This window comes from Sparus aurata, chromosome 12 (genome assembly GCF_900880675.1).
Source record: "Sparus aurata chromosome 12, fSpaAur1.1, whole genome shotgun sequence".
Taxonomy (NCBI): Eukaryota; Metazoa; Chordata; class Actinopteri; order Spariformes; family Sparidae; genus Sparus; species Sparus aurata.
Genome location: NC_044198.1, coordinates 14,304,615 through 14,318,332, shown reverse-complemented (window position 1 = coordinate 14,318,332; position 13,718 = coordinate 14,304,615). Strand labels below are relative to the sequence as shown.

Genomic DNA, 13,718 nt, shown 5'->3' with positions numbered 1-13,718 from the left:
GAAGTTGGCGATCCCTTGACTTTACGCGCAAACCCGAAATTTTGTCACTATCGGGTCTGAATTTCAGTTTGTCCAGCAGTTCATCAACAGGAGACTCCAGCAACATCACAACACTGCACATTAACATCTGCTGATTTCGGTATTTAAAGCCGTTAAATGTCTCATCCGAGCGACACAGAGATTTGAGACGTAGAGGTAGCAGGATGGAGTAAAGAAACTTTATTTTTATGACAGAATACAAACACAAAGAACAGCAAATGCGATTAAATGATATTGTTGTAAAAGTACGTATTAAGTAGTAAACTTTTCCACACTAAGAAATAAATATCTCGTTTAACTACACAGATGTTATTAGTAAAACAGCATGAGTATAACAGTATAAGGTGGTTAATGGGTTGCTCTCACACAAACACAGACATGTCTTTTGTGGCATTTTCTCCAGAAATGAATTATAGTGTAACTGATAGGTCAACTTTTCTCTGAAAACACAAAACATTCATAGTTGAACAACATCCCCAAAATTTCCAGTTCAAAGTAATATTTCCTCTGTTGTGAGAATAAATGATGCACCACACCTCGTGTAATATTCTGACACCAATCTTTTAATTTCCTCTCTGTCTCTCTCTCTGCACATCCTCGCGTCTTTCGTCCTACCACCTATCTTCCCCCTTTTTCCGCCCCCCCCCCTTTTTTTTATTTCTTGGTCTCCTCGATCTGCTCCACCTCGCTCGATTCGTCCACCACTTTGCCGTTGACCATCGTCTGAGTCACCACCTTCACAATCTTCCGGGTGCGAACGTCAGGCTCCTCTGCACGGGGAGAGAGATTAAATGAAATGGGATGAGAAGGGATGAGGAGAGGTGAGGGAAAAAAAAGAAATTATCTGGGATGAGATCAGAGAACCAGTTGTATGAGTTTAGAGAGGATGAGATGAGTTTGATCGGGATAATTTGAGATTTACGCTGGTGAGATAATAAGCTGCGATGGAAGCATGAGGTGAGATGGAAGAGAAAGGAAAGATTTGATCATAAGAGAATAAATGAAAGAGAAGAGGGAAAAAATTAAAACACAACAGTTATTTTTTTTATAAGAGATGAGATGCGATGAGGTGGAAGAGATGATTTGAGAGGAGAGGGAGACAGGAAAATATTAGAAACAGTGGGATAAAATGATTTTTTTCAATCTAATATACCATCTCTAACCCCTATTTATTGACATTTGTGTCCTGCTCGACAATGCTGGCAATATTTGGTGAAGTGAGGGAGGATATACTCCATGGATCTGACTGAGAGCTACAGGATACATGGCAGTAGCGACATGTCAATTACAAAACACCCTGCTTAATCATCTGTTTACCCTAAAACAGGGTCTTAATTAACTTAATGAACGTCATGTTATATTGAAGAAGGCTTGGCACTAGTGATCGAGACCATACACTCATCATGAAATCATTCATTGAGGTGATAAATCAAGTCAAAAGTAGGGTTGCTTTCTCATAAACTGTCATGCAACCGGACTTCTCTTCCACTGTTGGCTGTTTGTACAAACAGCTTCAACTGCTTGATTTTCCTGTGTCTCACGCAGGACCTTAATGTACATTTTCCAAAACACCTCGCAGTGTGCTGATCCTGCAGCGTGACTCAGTCGGATTAACACGCAGTGACAACACTGGCATGAATGTTTTCACAGCCCACATTTGTTGCTATAGGAGCTGTTGGCATTGTTTTGACGCTGGTCAAACTATCGTTAGTCTTGGGCCTCATGGGTGTGTGTGTGTGTGTGTGTGTGTGTGGGTGTGTGTGTGTGTGTGTGTGTGTGTGTGTGTGTGAATGAAAAATAGGTCTGTCAGTCTCACTTAATCCACATCTGAATCCATATAAAGTCTGACTATTGTGTGGCGGATGCTGAATAAACAAAAGCGAACAGTTTGCTCAACCTATCTCCTCTATCATTACAGCTTTAGTCACTTCAGGCCCTGATGTGTCCTTCGGGATTGTGATAAGATGCATTTAACATGAATGAGTGAGCAGTGCTTCACTTCTTACTAATGCACTGTTATATAACACTGCCTCAGTGGACAGTGGTGACTTTGCTTTCTTTTATCAGTCAGAAAAAAATTAAAAAGCCAAGCACTCACTTTTTGGTGGCGGGGGAACTTCCTTGACTCTGAGGAGCAGAATGGAAACATGTTACAATCAACTGCATTGACCTGGAAACAAGATGAACCTTAAAGCAACAGTTTAGCATTTAGAGGAATAAACGAATTAGCTTTCTTGACGATAGTTGGATAAGAAAAAATGACTCCACTCTCATGTTTGTGCGGTTGATCTGAGGCTGGAATCAGCCGCTGGTTAGCTTAGCTTAGCATAAAGACTTGAAGCGGCTCCTAACATGTTGTAGCTAATTTGTTTGATCTTGTCTTAAAAAAGACAAGACGGGGGCTTGCTGGTACCTCCATAACTACAGTGCTAACGGTGCTAGCTGGAGTTCGCTACATCTCAGTGGCTCAAAGAGTGTGTTTGGAGTGAACCTGGCGGCTGAATCTGCACGCTGACGTTTTACACAAGAGAATATGTTTGAGAATATGAGTCCAGTCTGTTATTACACAGTCCTGGAAATTCAGAAAAACAGGTCATGTGTTTCTTGTCAGTCTTTTGGGTGAAGCAGCAGTCGGCAGTGATCAGTGCTGTTATCACCCCCCCAGTGATGTAAATACACCTTATGAATGGGTGGTCAGACAGGCTTAAAAACAAACCAACAGTTTAACCACACTGTCTAAGCCACTTCGTCTGTAGGTACAACCAAAGGAGAAAGCACCTGTTCGCCTTATTTCACAGGAAAGGTGGCTGTGCACAACTCTGATAACTGTGGTAGCTCAAAGTTGAACCAGGGAGTTGCTCTGTAACTAGTGATGGATATTTACAAAGATTTAGTTCATATTTTAACCTTTTGCCTTTGTTTCCTTTTCCAAATCAGTTTGGCTCAACGTAGCAGTTATTACTGATCGGAATAATGGTAAAAACTATGAAAATAGACTCATATTGTAATAAACTAGAATTTTATTTTAACCTCTGCATTTATCCCTTTTTTAATCATCTAAGACCAGTGAAAACTCACGTTTCCTCTCCCTCCAGCAGGCGCCTGTAGGTGGCGATCTCCATCTCCAGGTTCTGCTTGATGCGCAGCAGCTGCTCGTAGTCGGTCTTGGTGCGCTGCATGTCCAGCCTGAGCTGGGAGAGGTCATCCTCCAGCTGGCTCAGTTTGGCCTGCAGCCGCTCCATCTCACTCGAGTATTTCTGACCCGTCTCACCCAGGTTACATTCCAGCCCCGCTATCTGAGGAGAGGAAGGACAAAAATCATATGCGAGCTGATCTGCTTATGCCACATACTTGGGTCTGACATTACCATTGTGTGCCTTTAATGTTGCGTGCAATCCTGTCAGTTTATCAGTTGAAGGATTGGTGAACTGGAACACTTGAATAATCCTCCCGAATAGTCCCGAAATTATTCGTAATTCTGTAATTCCAAAGGTTTACCCATCATCTCATTGTCTGTACTGTCAGTGTACAGTAATGTGATGCCTCGGGTTGGCCTGTATCAAAGGTTTTGGCTTTTCAACCTCCTCACATTACCTCAAAAGGTTTTTGGCAGCAGAAATCAAACCTCAGCTTCTCCAGAAATTACTTCCTAAACCATTATCAACGAACACCTGTGAACTGACAAGGCTTTGACATCCAAAACAAACACAGGCTGCCCAGACAGGATTAGCTACCGCCACCTAACCACCGAAACTCACCCCCATACCATTTTGCAACTGAATCCAGAATGTCCTTGCCTGACTTAGCAGGAAAACATGTTTACTGTCATCACAGGACGATAAGAGAGAAAAACAAAAAGACCTTTACCAGATCTTCCCCAGATGGATGATACAGTTACATGCACAAATTGAAAAACTGATCAAACTGAGACTGAATCCGAACCTCTGTGAGGATTTTCTGTGTTATTAGACAAATCCCTCATAAAACCGCCCTTTCTTTGGCACCAAACCGTCTCTCATCTTGGCTTTGTCGAGAGGTAATACTCATGACCATATTTTTAAATCATTCCTGTAGTGTTTGCACAGCTCTTTGTGCAGTAGATTGCGTTTGCACAGCTCTAAATGAATAAATACCACTTGCACGGTTATTTTTAGCTCAGACAGCAAGTCCGTTCTGGCACCAATTTCTTTGTGTGCTGACAAGGAAACTCTTCTGAAGATGATATTTGCAGAATAAAAACCCCCCTCTCATGTTTCTTGGTGTGTTCATGTGATCATTTTGCTCCTCGGGTGAAGCCGCTCACCTGTTTGTGCAGACTCTCCAGCTCCACCTCCAGGGTCTGCAGGAAGCGCTGCCTCTCGATCAGCTCGTTCTGAGATCCCCTCAGAGCCTCGTTGCTCTCCTTCACCTCGTTTTGCACAGTCTCCAGCTGGAGGGAAGGACATAAAAAATTGAAGAAATGCACAAACACATGAAGTACATGTACCAACGGTGTGTTTCCCCTCACTTATGCTGCTATATAGTACGTTCTTTTAACTCTGTCCGGGGCCATTTCATGAAACTTTGATACAGTAGGATTAGACCATTTCGATAATGGATTAATCATTTCAGTCATTTTTTGTTTCTTTCTTTTTTTAAACATAAAAGAAAACTGTAAAACATTATCCTGTTAGAACTTCTCCTGTGTGAGGATTTGCAATGTTTCCTGAATACCTTTGGGTTTTGGACATTTTAAGATATTGGCATCTTAAAATCTCAGGACGAACACATGTTTTTTGGACATATCAAACACTAAACAACTAAACAGTTAACTGAAATGAATTCTCTGGACATGAAAAGCACCGAAGTTCCTGCCCGCACCTTCTTGCGGTACCACATTTCTGCCTGGTCCTTGTTCTTCTTGACGATCCCCTCATACTGCGAGCGCAGGTCCGACAGAATGGTGCCCAGCTCCGGCCCGCTGACACCAGAGTCCACCTCCACGTTCACCTCGTCTCTGGCAATACGAGACTTCATCTGCTCCAGCTCCTACAGGGTCGCAGAAGAGATAAATGTCATTGTCGTAGTGGAGTGATGAAGATGAACTGAAGAGTCTCACAGCCTGATGACAGAAGCTGCTCTGTAGTGAGACCGAGTTTACTTCTTTGGTTCACCACTATCATCTTTTGTCAACAGGAGCAACCACAAAAAAATGAAAGTTCCCTGTAGCAGCTTTAAGTCGGCCCATTTGTGTGACTATACCCGTGTGTACGTGAGACATCCTACACCCGAGGGTGGCAGAGAGGATGTGAGGGCATCTTTATAATTTAAATGTTCTCCATCAATAGTTGATGGGGCCGAGCTCACGTTACACACACGTAGACACACAAACGTTACACTTCTGCTCTGGTTTCATGCAAGCTCGCTAGATCTCTTTCACTCTCGTTTCTCTGTGACATCCTGCTGTGACACATGCAGATTGTTTTAACAGCATTTTCTGATCTTGATATATATCAACACAATTTCCCAGCCTTTGTTGGACAAAAAAGTTCAATGATGTTCTTTATTTTACGGCCACTGGCTGTAACCTCGATCAGGAGGTGGAGAAAGGAGAGAAAACAGTGTGAACTAGTTTCCCAGCTAACCCTGATAGGAGCTTCTTTTCCATTGTAACAGGGGAAATCCCTTGTTTTCAACATAAAGGACTGATATAGATTTCATACTGTAGATTAGAGCAGACAGAGACGTCTTTGCAGTGTTTGATGAGTCAGTTTAAAAGACCAATCACCCATCGCACCACTTTCCAAGGAAAACCTTCCAAACAAGCAAATCATGAGAAAAATAAGAATATGTTTACAAAGGCGATATGCCTGCACACTCATCATTTGATCAAATTCATTCTCAATATCTTTGCTCCACATTATTGTCAAGTTCTGTCAGTGGCCTCAAATATCTTTCATGAATCGGATCTGTGCAGCCTAATTCACATTTTGTGAGTGTAAGAGAGCAATCCTTTCTTTTGTGAGAGGCAGTGAGTTTATCTTATTTCTCATCCCCCCCAGAGGACAGAGGTCCGGACGCCTCGGATCAGCTGATTGGACAGAAAGAGCAGGTTTGGGAAACCAGATCTACCTACTCCTTTTGTGTGTAGTAACCAGAGGACCACCTCTACCTACCTCCGCCCCCCCCCCCCCCCCCCCCCCCCACACTCGGCTTAGACCTCTTGAGTCAACCAAACTGGGTCAGCACTATATCAAGCAACTTTCTGTTTGCGAGGGCAGGTTGGAGAATGACCAGAGGGGCCAAAATGAAAGCGAGACCACGCAAATGTCAAGTAATGGAGAAGGCAAAGTAAATGTGATAAAGACCGAGTGTTAAAAAGGCACCAGGAGAAAAGAAGTGCAAACGGACGTACCTCCTCGTGGTTTTTCTTGAGGAAGTAAAGCTCTTCCTTCAGGCTGTCCAGATCTCCTCTCAGAGAGGCGATGATCTGCTCGTGGTCGGTTTTGGCCTTTTTCAGAGCGACACAGTCGCGCTCCACGGACTGACACATCACCAGCTCTGTCTCCCACCTTGTAAAGTCCAAAGGAAAAAATTGCAGAGAAAAAGCAGAATACTTGATGCTTATTTACCTGTTTTTTTAAATGCAATGGAAGGTGCATCATAAAGTTACAAGCTGATCGAAAGTAAACCTTTAAGTAAGAAAGAAGAAAAATAGTTTGTCTTAATCACGACAGTAAGGACTCACTTGATCCATTTTATACATTCAAGGACATGAATTAAAATCTAAAAGACGATGATTCACAATTAAAAAAAAGAGAGAGACGACAAACACCCATTCATTATTTGAATCTTCACGCTGTAATCATTTACCACTCACTTGATTCTGAAGTCATCAGCAGCCAGTTTGGCATTATCGATCTCGAGCATGAGACGAGCGTTTTCCAAGGTCCTCTTCCTCACCTGACAAAAATTAGCAAGAGGTAAGAGTACTGACAAAGGGCATCACGTCCTTCACTTATGTCGGTCTTCACCCTGTAGTCTTTCTTTCTTCTACGTAGTATTTGTACCTCACAGTGGAATTATTAATGGTTACAAAAGGCACATGAACAATTTGAATCCTTGCGCAATAGGAAACACATTCCGACCTCATTAAACTGTAACTTTTCCTGTTTAGTCACAATAGTCACAATAATCATTAACTTCGCTCAGGCTCCGTTTGGTGCAAGTTAACTCAAAGATGAAACATGAGTCAAATTCGGCCTGTGATGAATCTACTGATGCGTCTGCTACAAGACACGACATGTCGACATTTGCATGAATGTTTTGTCTATGTAAAATAACCAGAGTCCTCATAACCTTGAGCTCTGTTGATTGACACATACAGTACAAAACCCCACACATGCAGTCAGGCTGTTAATCTGGGCCCGTCTGCATAATGTATGTGTCGTCATGTCTACCTCTTGCTCAACAGCGTGAGCCTGAGCCATCATGGAATCGAGGTCGTGACCTTTAGGAATGCGGTTGATCATCAGCTGCTTAATCTTCATCTCCAGGTCAGCGTTGGAGCGCTCCAGCGTGCGCACCTGGAGGAAGAAAAAGAAAAACCCCAACAACCTCATTTTCAAAGTGCTTCAGTTTGCTGCTAATAGTATCATTTACTCGTCTGCATGGAGCCAAATGGAGATACACCATTACCCACTTGGCTGCTGACCAACAGCTCAACAGTGCTGTTACTGTTTTATGTACCTTGTCCAGGTAGTTGGCCAGACGGTTGTTGAGATTCTGCATGGCTTCCTTGTCGTTGGTGCTGTTGCCGTGCACTCCGTTGAGTTGCAGGCTCATTGGCCCGTTGAGATCCTGGCTGATGGAGGCTGAGCGGCTCAGCGGGATGGCGGCGGCGAAAGACACAGAAGCGCGAGAGCGAGCGCGGCCTGTGTCCATCAGAGAACGACTGGAAAAGGAGGGCTGGCGGTTCATGGAGAAACTCCTCATCGACATGCTGGAGGCCATGATGACGGGTGGCTGTAAGAGACACGCGGATGGAAATTAGACAATTGGGCGGCACTTTACAATAAAACACACAGAAATGTGAGCAGGTACTGTGGAGCAAGTAGGGAATGAGTCAAGAACAACTTGGTCGTTAATGATATGTTAATCGTTAGTGAATCGTTAATAAGTAATTTCTGAATAACTGTGATTCAGGGACTTTATAGTAGATTATTTAACTAACCAACAGACAGATATACAATATTAATGATTCTTGAGGTAATTACTAGTTCATAAAAATCTGAATCAACTTTCTTTTCATTGCTTTTTGTGTAAAATGAGTTACCAGGTAGAATCATTAAATACTACTTGCTTTCATTATTTATTCTTTTTGTGTGCATTTAAGTAAAGTGAAACCTATTAATGAGTAACTACGCAGAGTAACAAATAAATAAGTCATTAGTTTGATTAAGACAATAGTATTTAATGAGTTTTGCTAACTACGCAATATTATGAGTCATTTACTTATTTAAGTAAAGTACTACTTACTAGTATCTAAGTAACTAATGATTAAGTAATCACTTATTCATGAGTTGTTACTCAGTAGTTGGTGCATTACTAGTTAATAAGGAGCAACTCATAGGGAGGACTTGGATTCACATATATTTATGAACTAATCATTACCTATTGTTAATTTTTATTGTATATTGCAGTTGCCGGCAATTGTTTTGGAGAATAGTGTAAAGATGAAATGGAGGCAAGATGTGAAGAGACAAACAGAACAATCACACATGCTACTTCTATCTCGCCTCCTAAGGGGTTCATTTCACTGAAGACAGAGCGGACTGATGTTCAAATTGTCATAAGGCAGTACACTACTTCAAATGCCAGGCTGTGCGACCTGTTTCAGCCATTTAAAGGGAGTGTTACATGAGATCTGGCTCTTTTGTGGCCCTCAAGCAAATGTGTTTTATTCCAGCATTTGGCAAGACTTAAGCACAAGTAGCAGGAGCTTCAAGACCACTGGACACCCACTGAAAGTGTTTAAAATAGCCTTTAAATGAGTGTATGCACAGCTGGATGGCAGCTTTCCACATCCAAGAGATGACTGACTTTATGGTGTGAGCCACTTCAGTACATCCATCTCGGCCTCATCCAAATACAACTTCAACATAAGTCAGTGTAAAAATCAATATGTAAATGAGAGCAGCTCAACTCAGGGTCACAGAAGAGCCTCTCACCAGGACTGAAGACTCTCTCATGTAGTCTATTACTATGATAATAAGATGCATTTCATATTCAAGTAGAGGACAAAACTGAACTGAGAAGTGGCTTCAAAAAATAGAAGCCTTCCTAAAGGTTTGGACTGCTTAAGATTTGGTTCAATAAAGTTTTGTTTCTCAAATGAACTTTTTTCTTTCTTTCTTACGTTTGAAACCTTCTTGGTTCTAGGTTAAAACAGGTGCACACCTAGACTCAGGTTGGTGTATAGATGTCAAACGCAGAGGACAGTGTATCTTTGTCTTTGTGTCGTGTGTGTGTGTTGATGTGTGTGAGGGTTTTTCGCGCAAGCTTGCTTTTGTGTGCGCCTGTAGATTAGCGGCCAAGGGAACCTCTCTGTCTCCCTGTCACTTGATCCTTGCAACACCGTTCCCACAACACTACAAAGGAGCCAGCAGGAAACAGGCGCTCCTTGTTCAGATGAAAGATAGAGCTTGGGAAAATGATCGGCAAAATATTCAGAGCAAATTCCAGTGACACAAGGAGACACTTTGTTCGGCAGGAAATCAACTTTCATTTCCCTCTTATCTCTTTGGTAATCATCTTGCCATTAACTGACAGATACTTGCGATGACAACTTTGAATGAAAGTGAACAAGAAAATAAGATTAATTAGCTCGAGGCAGGTGGTAGAAGCCTCTTCTTCCAATTATAATCATAATTTATTTAAGTATGCATTGTTTTTCATCATTTTAACGATTACGCTTAATAAAAGAACAAAGTAGAACAGTTGGAAAATATTTAAATAATCAATTTTAATCAATGTAATTGCATATATAATACAAATCCCATCCTACTCACCAGGGTTTTTTTCTTTCAGATAGGAGCACAGTGAGATCCAGAGGAGTGCAACAGGCTCTGTGCTGCTGATGCTACAGGTGAGCTTATATGCAGGTGTGCAGGAAGTGGGAGGAGCTACTGTCGCTCTGAACACGTGGTGTCTTAACTGCACCTGTAGAGCAGAACATTACTGTAGGTGTGGATTTGAAAATAGTCCCAATCTGTCAAAACTGAAAGATCACCAAACCTTTGGATATGTACATTTCTTAAGATATTCTAGTTTTGGGTAACTGGCTCTGATGTGACTCTGGTGTTTAGGTCAGACGAGCCTTGCACTCTCTTCTTTGTGATCTAGTTTTCATGGGTACAAATAAACCGTTGAAAATGATTTGAGTTTGGGAGGCAGAAACCCATGTAACCTGTGCTGTGTACAGTTTCCACTCCTGGCCAGTCAATTTAGGATGCCATCTATTTCTTCCCTTTTTATTATAATGTTTATTTTTTACTATTATTATTGTTTTCCGTTAAATTGTACTGTCCTTGCTGCTGTGACACGCAAATTTCCCAGTTTGCGGAACTAATAATGGAATTCTGTGTCTGATTCAGATTCTGATTATTTTTAAGACAACAGAGCATTAATTTATTAATCTGACTTGAACTTCTTTCTATTTTTCTTATTTTAAACATGTAAAAAAAAAAAACTATGCACAGAATACTGACTTGTTTTAAAGGGGCAGTTCATGACAGCATGGGATGTACACAGTTTAGCTGTAACATTACCTACATTACCTGCTTCCCTCTGCACAGCGATACGGTTGGTGTGTGAAGTTCAGTAGAAGGAAGGAGTTCACACATGAAACTGCTCTCAGCAATCTCTGTTGAAGATCTTGCGTAACCGGGTCATGATTAATGGAAACAGACATGGTTGTTAAGTTTTTAAAATGTATTTATTTATTCATTTTATTTTGTGCTTTGAGCACAATGGAACTAGTGCCATCTTGTTCCACTACATTCAAGAGGAGAAGGAAGCAGATAAGTATATGGCCGATCGCTCCAAAACTCAGCAAATCACCACGACATTCTAGATGAATAAATAGCACTGCAGGTAAGAGTATAAATATGTATTTTTGATTTTGGGCTGAACTGTCCCTTTAAGTTTCCGGTTTGGATATGCATCTTTGTAAACTGTGAAGGTCAAATAAGCACAATAAGCAAAACATGTTTTTGAGCGGAGGCGGACGTTAAACAGTGAGGGCAGAGCAACAAGCTGTCAACAGAGTTAATGTGGTGAACATGTTTGCACAGACCTTCTTATTTACACATCCAACTGAGCATCGTTATGACAATACAACACACACCCACCAGACATCCTGTCAGTGATGCTGACAGCTCTCAGCTTATCGAGCAGCATCACCGATCACAATGAAGCGTGTCCTCTCATGTGTCTGCGTATTAAATATCTCATTATCATCCCTTTGCTGTTCGTATCTGTGTTGGTGGAGCCCTGCTGCAGTCCTCTGGAGTCCTCCTGTCCTGCAGTCAGTCATCCTGTTGTAACTTGACCCTCCTTCTACCTGCTGAAGATAAAATATTTAGTCCCACAGAAGAAGAAACCAGCTGTGACACAAACATGGTGTGCGAATTCAAACAGGTCAGGCTGGATATCAATACTTACTGTATTTTACTCACGATAGTTTATAAGCTGATACAAAATACACAAAATCTTAAATTGTGCAACCTGACACACTTTGAAAATGTGTCACTGCAAATAAAATTGTGACTGTGGGATGGCGTCGCGGTGTTTGAGCTACAGGAGGTGTAACGAACACACATTGCTGTGGTCAATATTTAATTCTACATGCTAACACAGCACGTATACTATAATAGGACTAATGCTGTAGCTCCTCTCATTTGCCCTCCGACTTCAACTCTTGTGAACTTTGTCCATGCAAAGTCTCATAGAAACATAGAGGGACTGTGTGACTGAAGCATGTGTTTCCCACATACGGTATTATCATATTCAAATTCATATGAGATTAACATATTCCTTTGTGTCTTCCAGCATTGCAAATGTCTCTATTTGCATTTTATTTCCTGTGAGTTGTATTTTAGCATTTTATCTGTGTCATTATGATATTAGTTTATGACATGTGTTTGTCTTATTTACTCGAGAATCACTTGTAAAACCGGCTGCCGGCTGCAGCATTTGTAACAAGTCAGTGAAAATATCATCAAAATAATGAGACTGCTCCTTTGGTGCTCTAATACAGGCCTGTGTGCCGCAACATATCAAACTTATGAAGTAAAAGAAACAGTAAGCTGAGACCATGAACAAGGAATATTTTGTGTTTTTCGACCTAACATTTATATTGTTGTGACCTGAACAGTGAATCTCTTACTTTTTATAATAAATTATAATCATATATAGCGGGTCTCAAAACCACTGTTGCAAATGTAATGCACACATTTAGAGAAATATACTCATCAATGTGCAGCATACTGAGCAAAATAAAGTGTTACGCGCATAAGAAGATTTTAAAAAAATGAGCTCTGGGTCAGGGCTGCCCAAAGTTGGGAACGTGGGTCAGAGCAGGACTGCCATAACATTTGATTTGGCTGGCCAAATGTTTCTGACAAAAACATTAATTAATACATTTTTAAAACATTATAATACCAATAACTTCAACTTTATCTAGGGTAAAGTGCTTTTTAAGATTATTGTGCCACTTGCAGGACACGTGCAGAAGGCAGCCAATTAAGGGAACTTGGAATCCGAGTAATACTGAGGCCCTGAGCGGCAAGTGGAAAACCTTTAAGAAACCTAAGAAGGATTATCCTGGCAAAACGTTTTATCACCTGTTCTTAAGTTACAAACACAGGAGGAAAAATAAACAAAATGAATCAGCAGAAATTTCTCTCTCGTTTGCCTGGCTAGGCTTTTGGAGAATGCAGTACAGTTTCAGGTTTTTGACTTCCAAGAGAAAAAGTTTGTGCGCCCCTGCTCCAGGACGATATGACCATATCAAGTAGTATAAGTGGGTTACACGATGGCATGGGAGAGAGCGAGAGATCAAACATTAACGAAGATATGTGTTTCATTTATGCAAATTCACCCAATCTTCACTGGTAAAAATGTTGCCAGTGCCCCTGATCCTTTCTCCCATCAGACCTGGCACTGTTCACCAGTTTAAGCTGTAATCTATCTCCACTGTGTGGTGAAGGCTGGTAATTACAAGTGAAGTGCACAACACAGTAAATATCGCCACCTCCCCAAAGAGGGCAGCAACAAGCTATACCAATATAATGTTTTCTCTAGTCTTGTCATCTGGGACTATCTAAATGGACATCTATGGATTTTTAAAAATTAGATTAAAATGTGATTTCAAATGGGTTTTGGTTTGATGAGGATTTAATGAGATAAACACAAAATAAAATGATTGTTTTAACCCTGTAATACATTGTCTGTTAATTTTTTCTGCTTTCAGTTGCTTTAAGGTTGGAAAATGATCTTGAATCTACACTTTCACACTCTATTTTGAAGCTAAATAAAATGAAATATTCATGACTCCATGTTTATGAATGTCTGCAAAGTCCCTTATCCATATATAGTTCCTGACATGTTGGTATATTTGGAACACCTCTGAGTCTGTA

At 41.1% G+C, this 13,718-nt stretch overlaps 1 protein-coding gene across 2 annotated transcripts; it reads right to left on the bottom strand.

The window, feature by feature from the left end:
* Positions 1–202: 202 nt before the first annotated feature.
* On the bottom strand, positions 203–10,140 carry LOC115592341 (keratin, type I cytoskeletal 18). Of its 2 annotated transcripts, XM_030434955.1 has the most exons (11): positions 10,089–10,140; positions 7,768–8,043; positions 7,479–7,604; positions 6,899–6,981; positions 6,434–6,590; positions 4,900–5,067; positions 4,343–4,468; positions 3,118–3,335; positions 2,138–2,166; positions 962–978; positions 203–809 (listed from the first exon to the last, which is right to left on the bottom strand). In XM_030434955.1, the coding sequence occupies exons 2-11, from the start codon at positions 8,029–8,031 to the stop codon at positions 777–779; spliced, it is 1,221 nt and encodes a 406-aa protein (XP_030290815.1). In that variant the 5' UTR covers positions 8,032–8,043; positions 10,089–10,140; the 3' UTR covers positions 203–776. The 2 variants fall into 2 exon arrangements, with proteins under 2 accessions (XP_030290815.1, XP_030290814.1); XM_030434954.1 differs by lacking the exon at positions 962–978 and having other exon boundaries at positions 526–809.
* Between the last annotated feature and the right edge of the window lie 3,578 nt (positions 10,141–13,718).

Bases quoted from the DNA above. Each gene is read 5' to 3' on its own strand.
- LOC115592341 (XM_030434954.1), bottom strand. From the start codon at position 8,031: ATGGCCTCCAGCATGTCGATGAGGAGTTTCTCCATGAACCGCCAGCCC. The intron at 6,591-6,898 runs GTGAGTGGTAAA...GGACTTTACAAG, and splicing joins GCTGATGACTTCAGAATCAA to GTGGGAGACAGAGCTGGTGA. The intron at 4,469-4,899 runs GTGCGGGCAGGA...CCTTCCCTCCAG, and splicing joins AAATGTGGTACCGCAAGAAG to CTGGAGACTGTGCAAAACGA.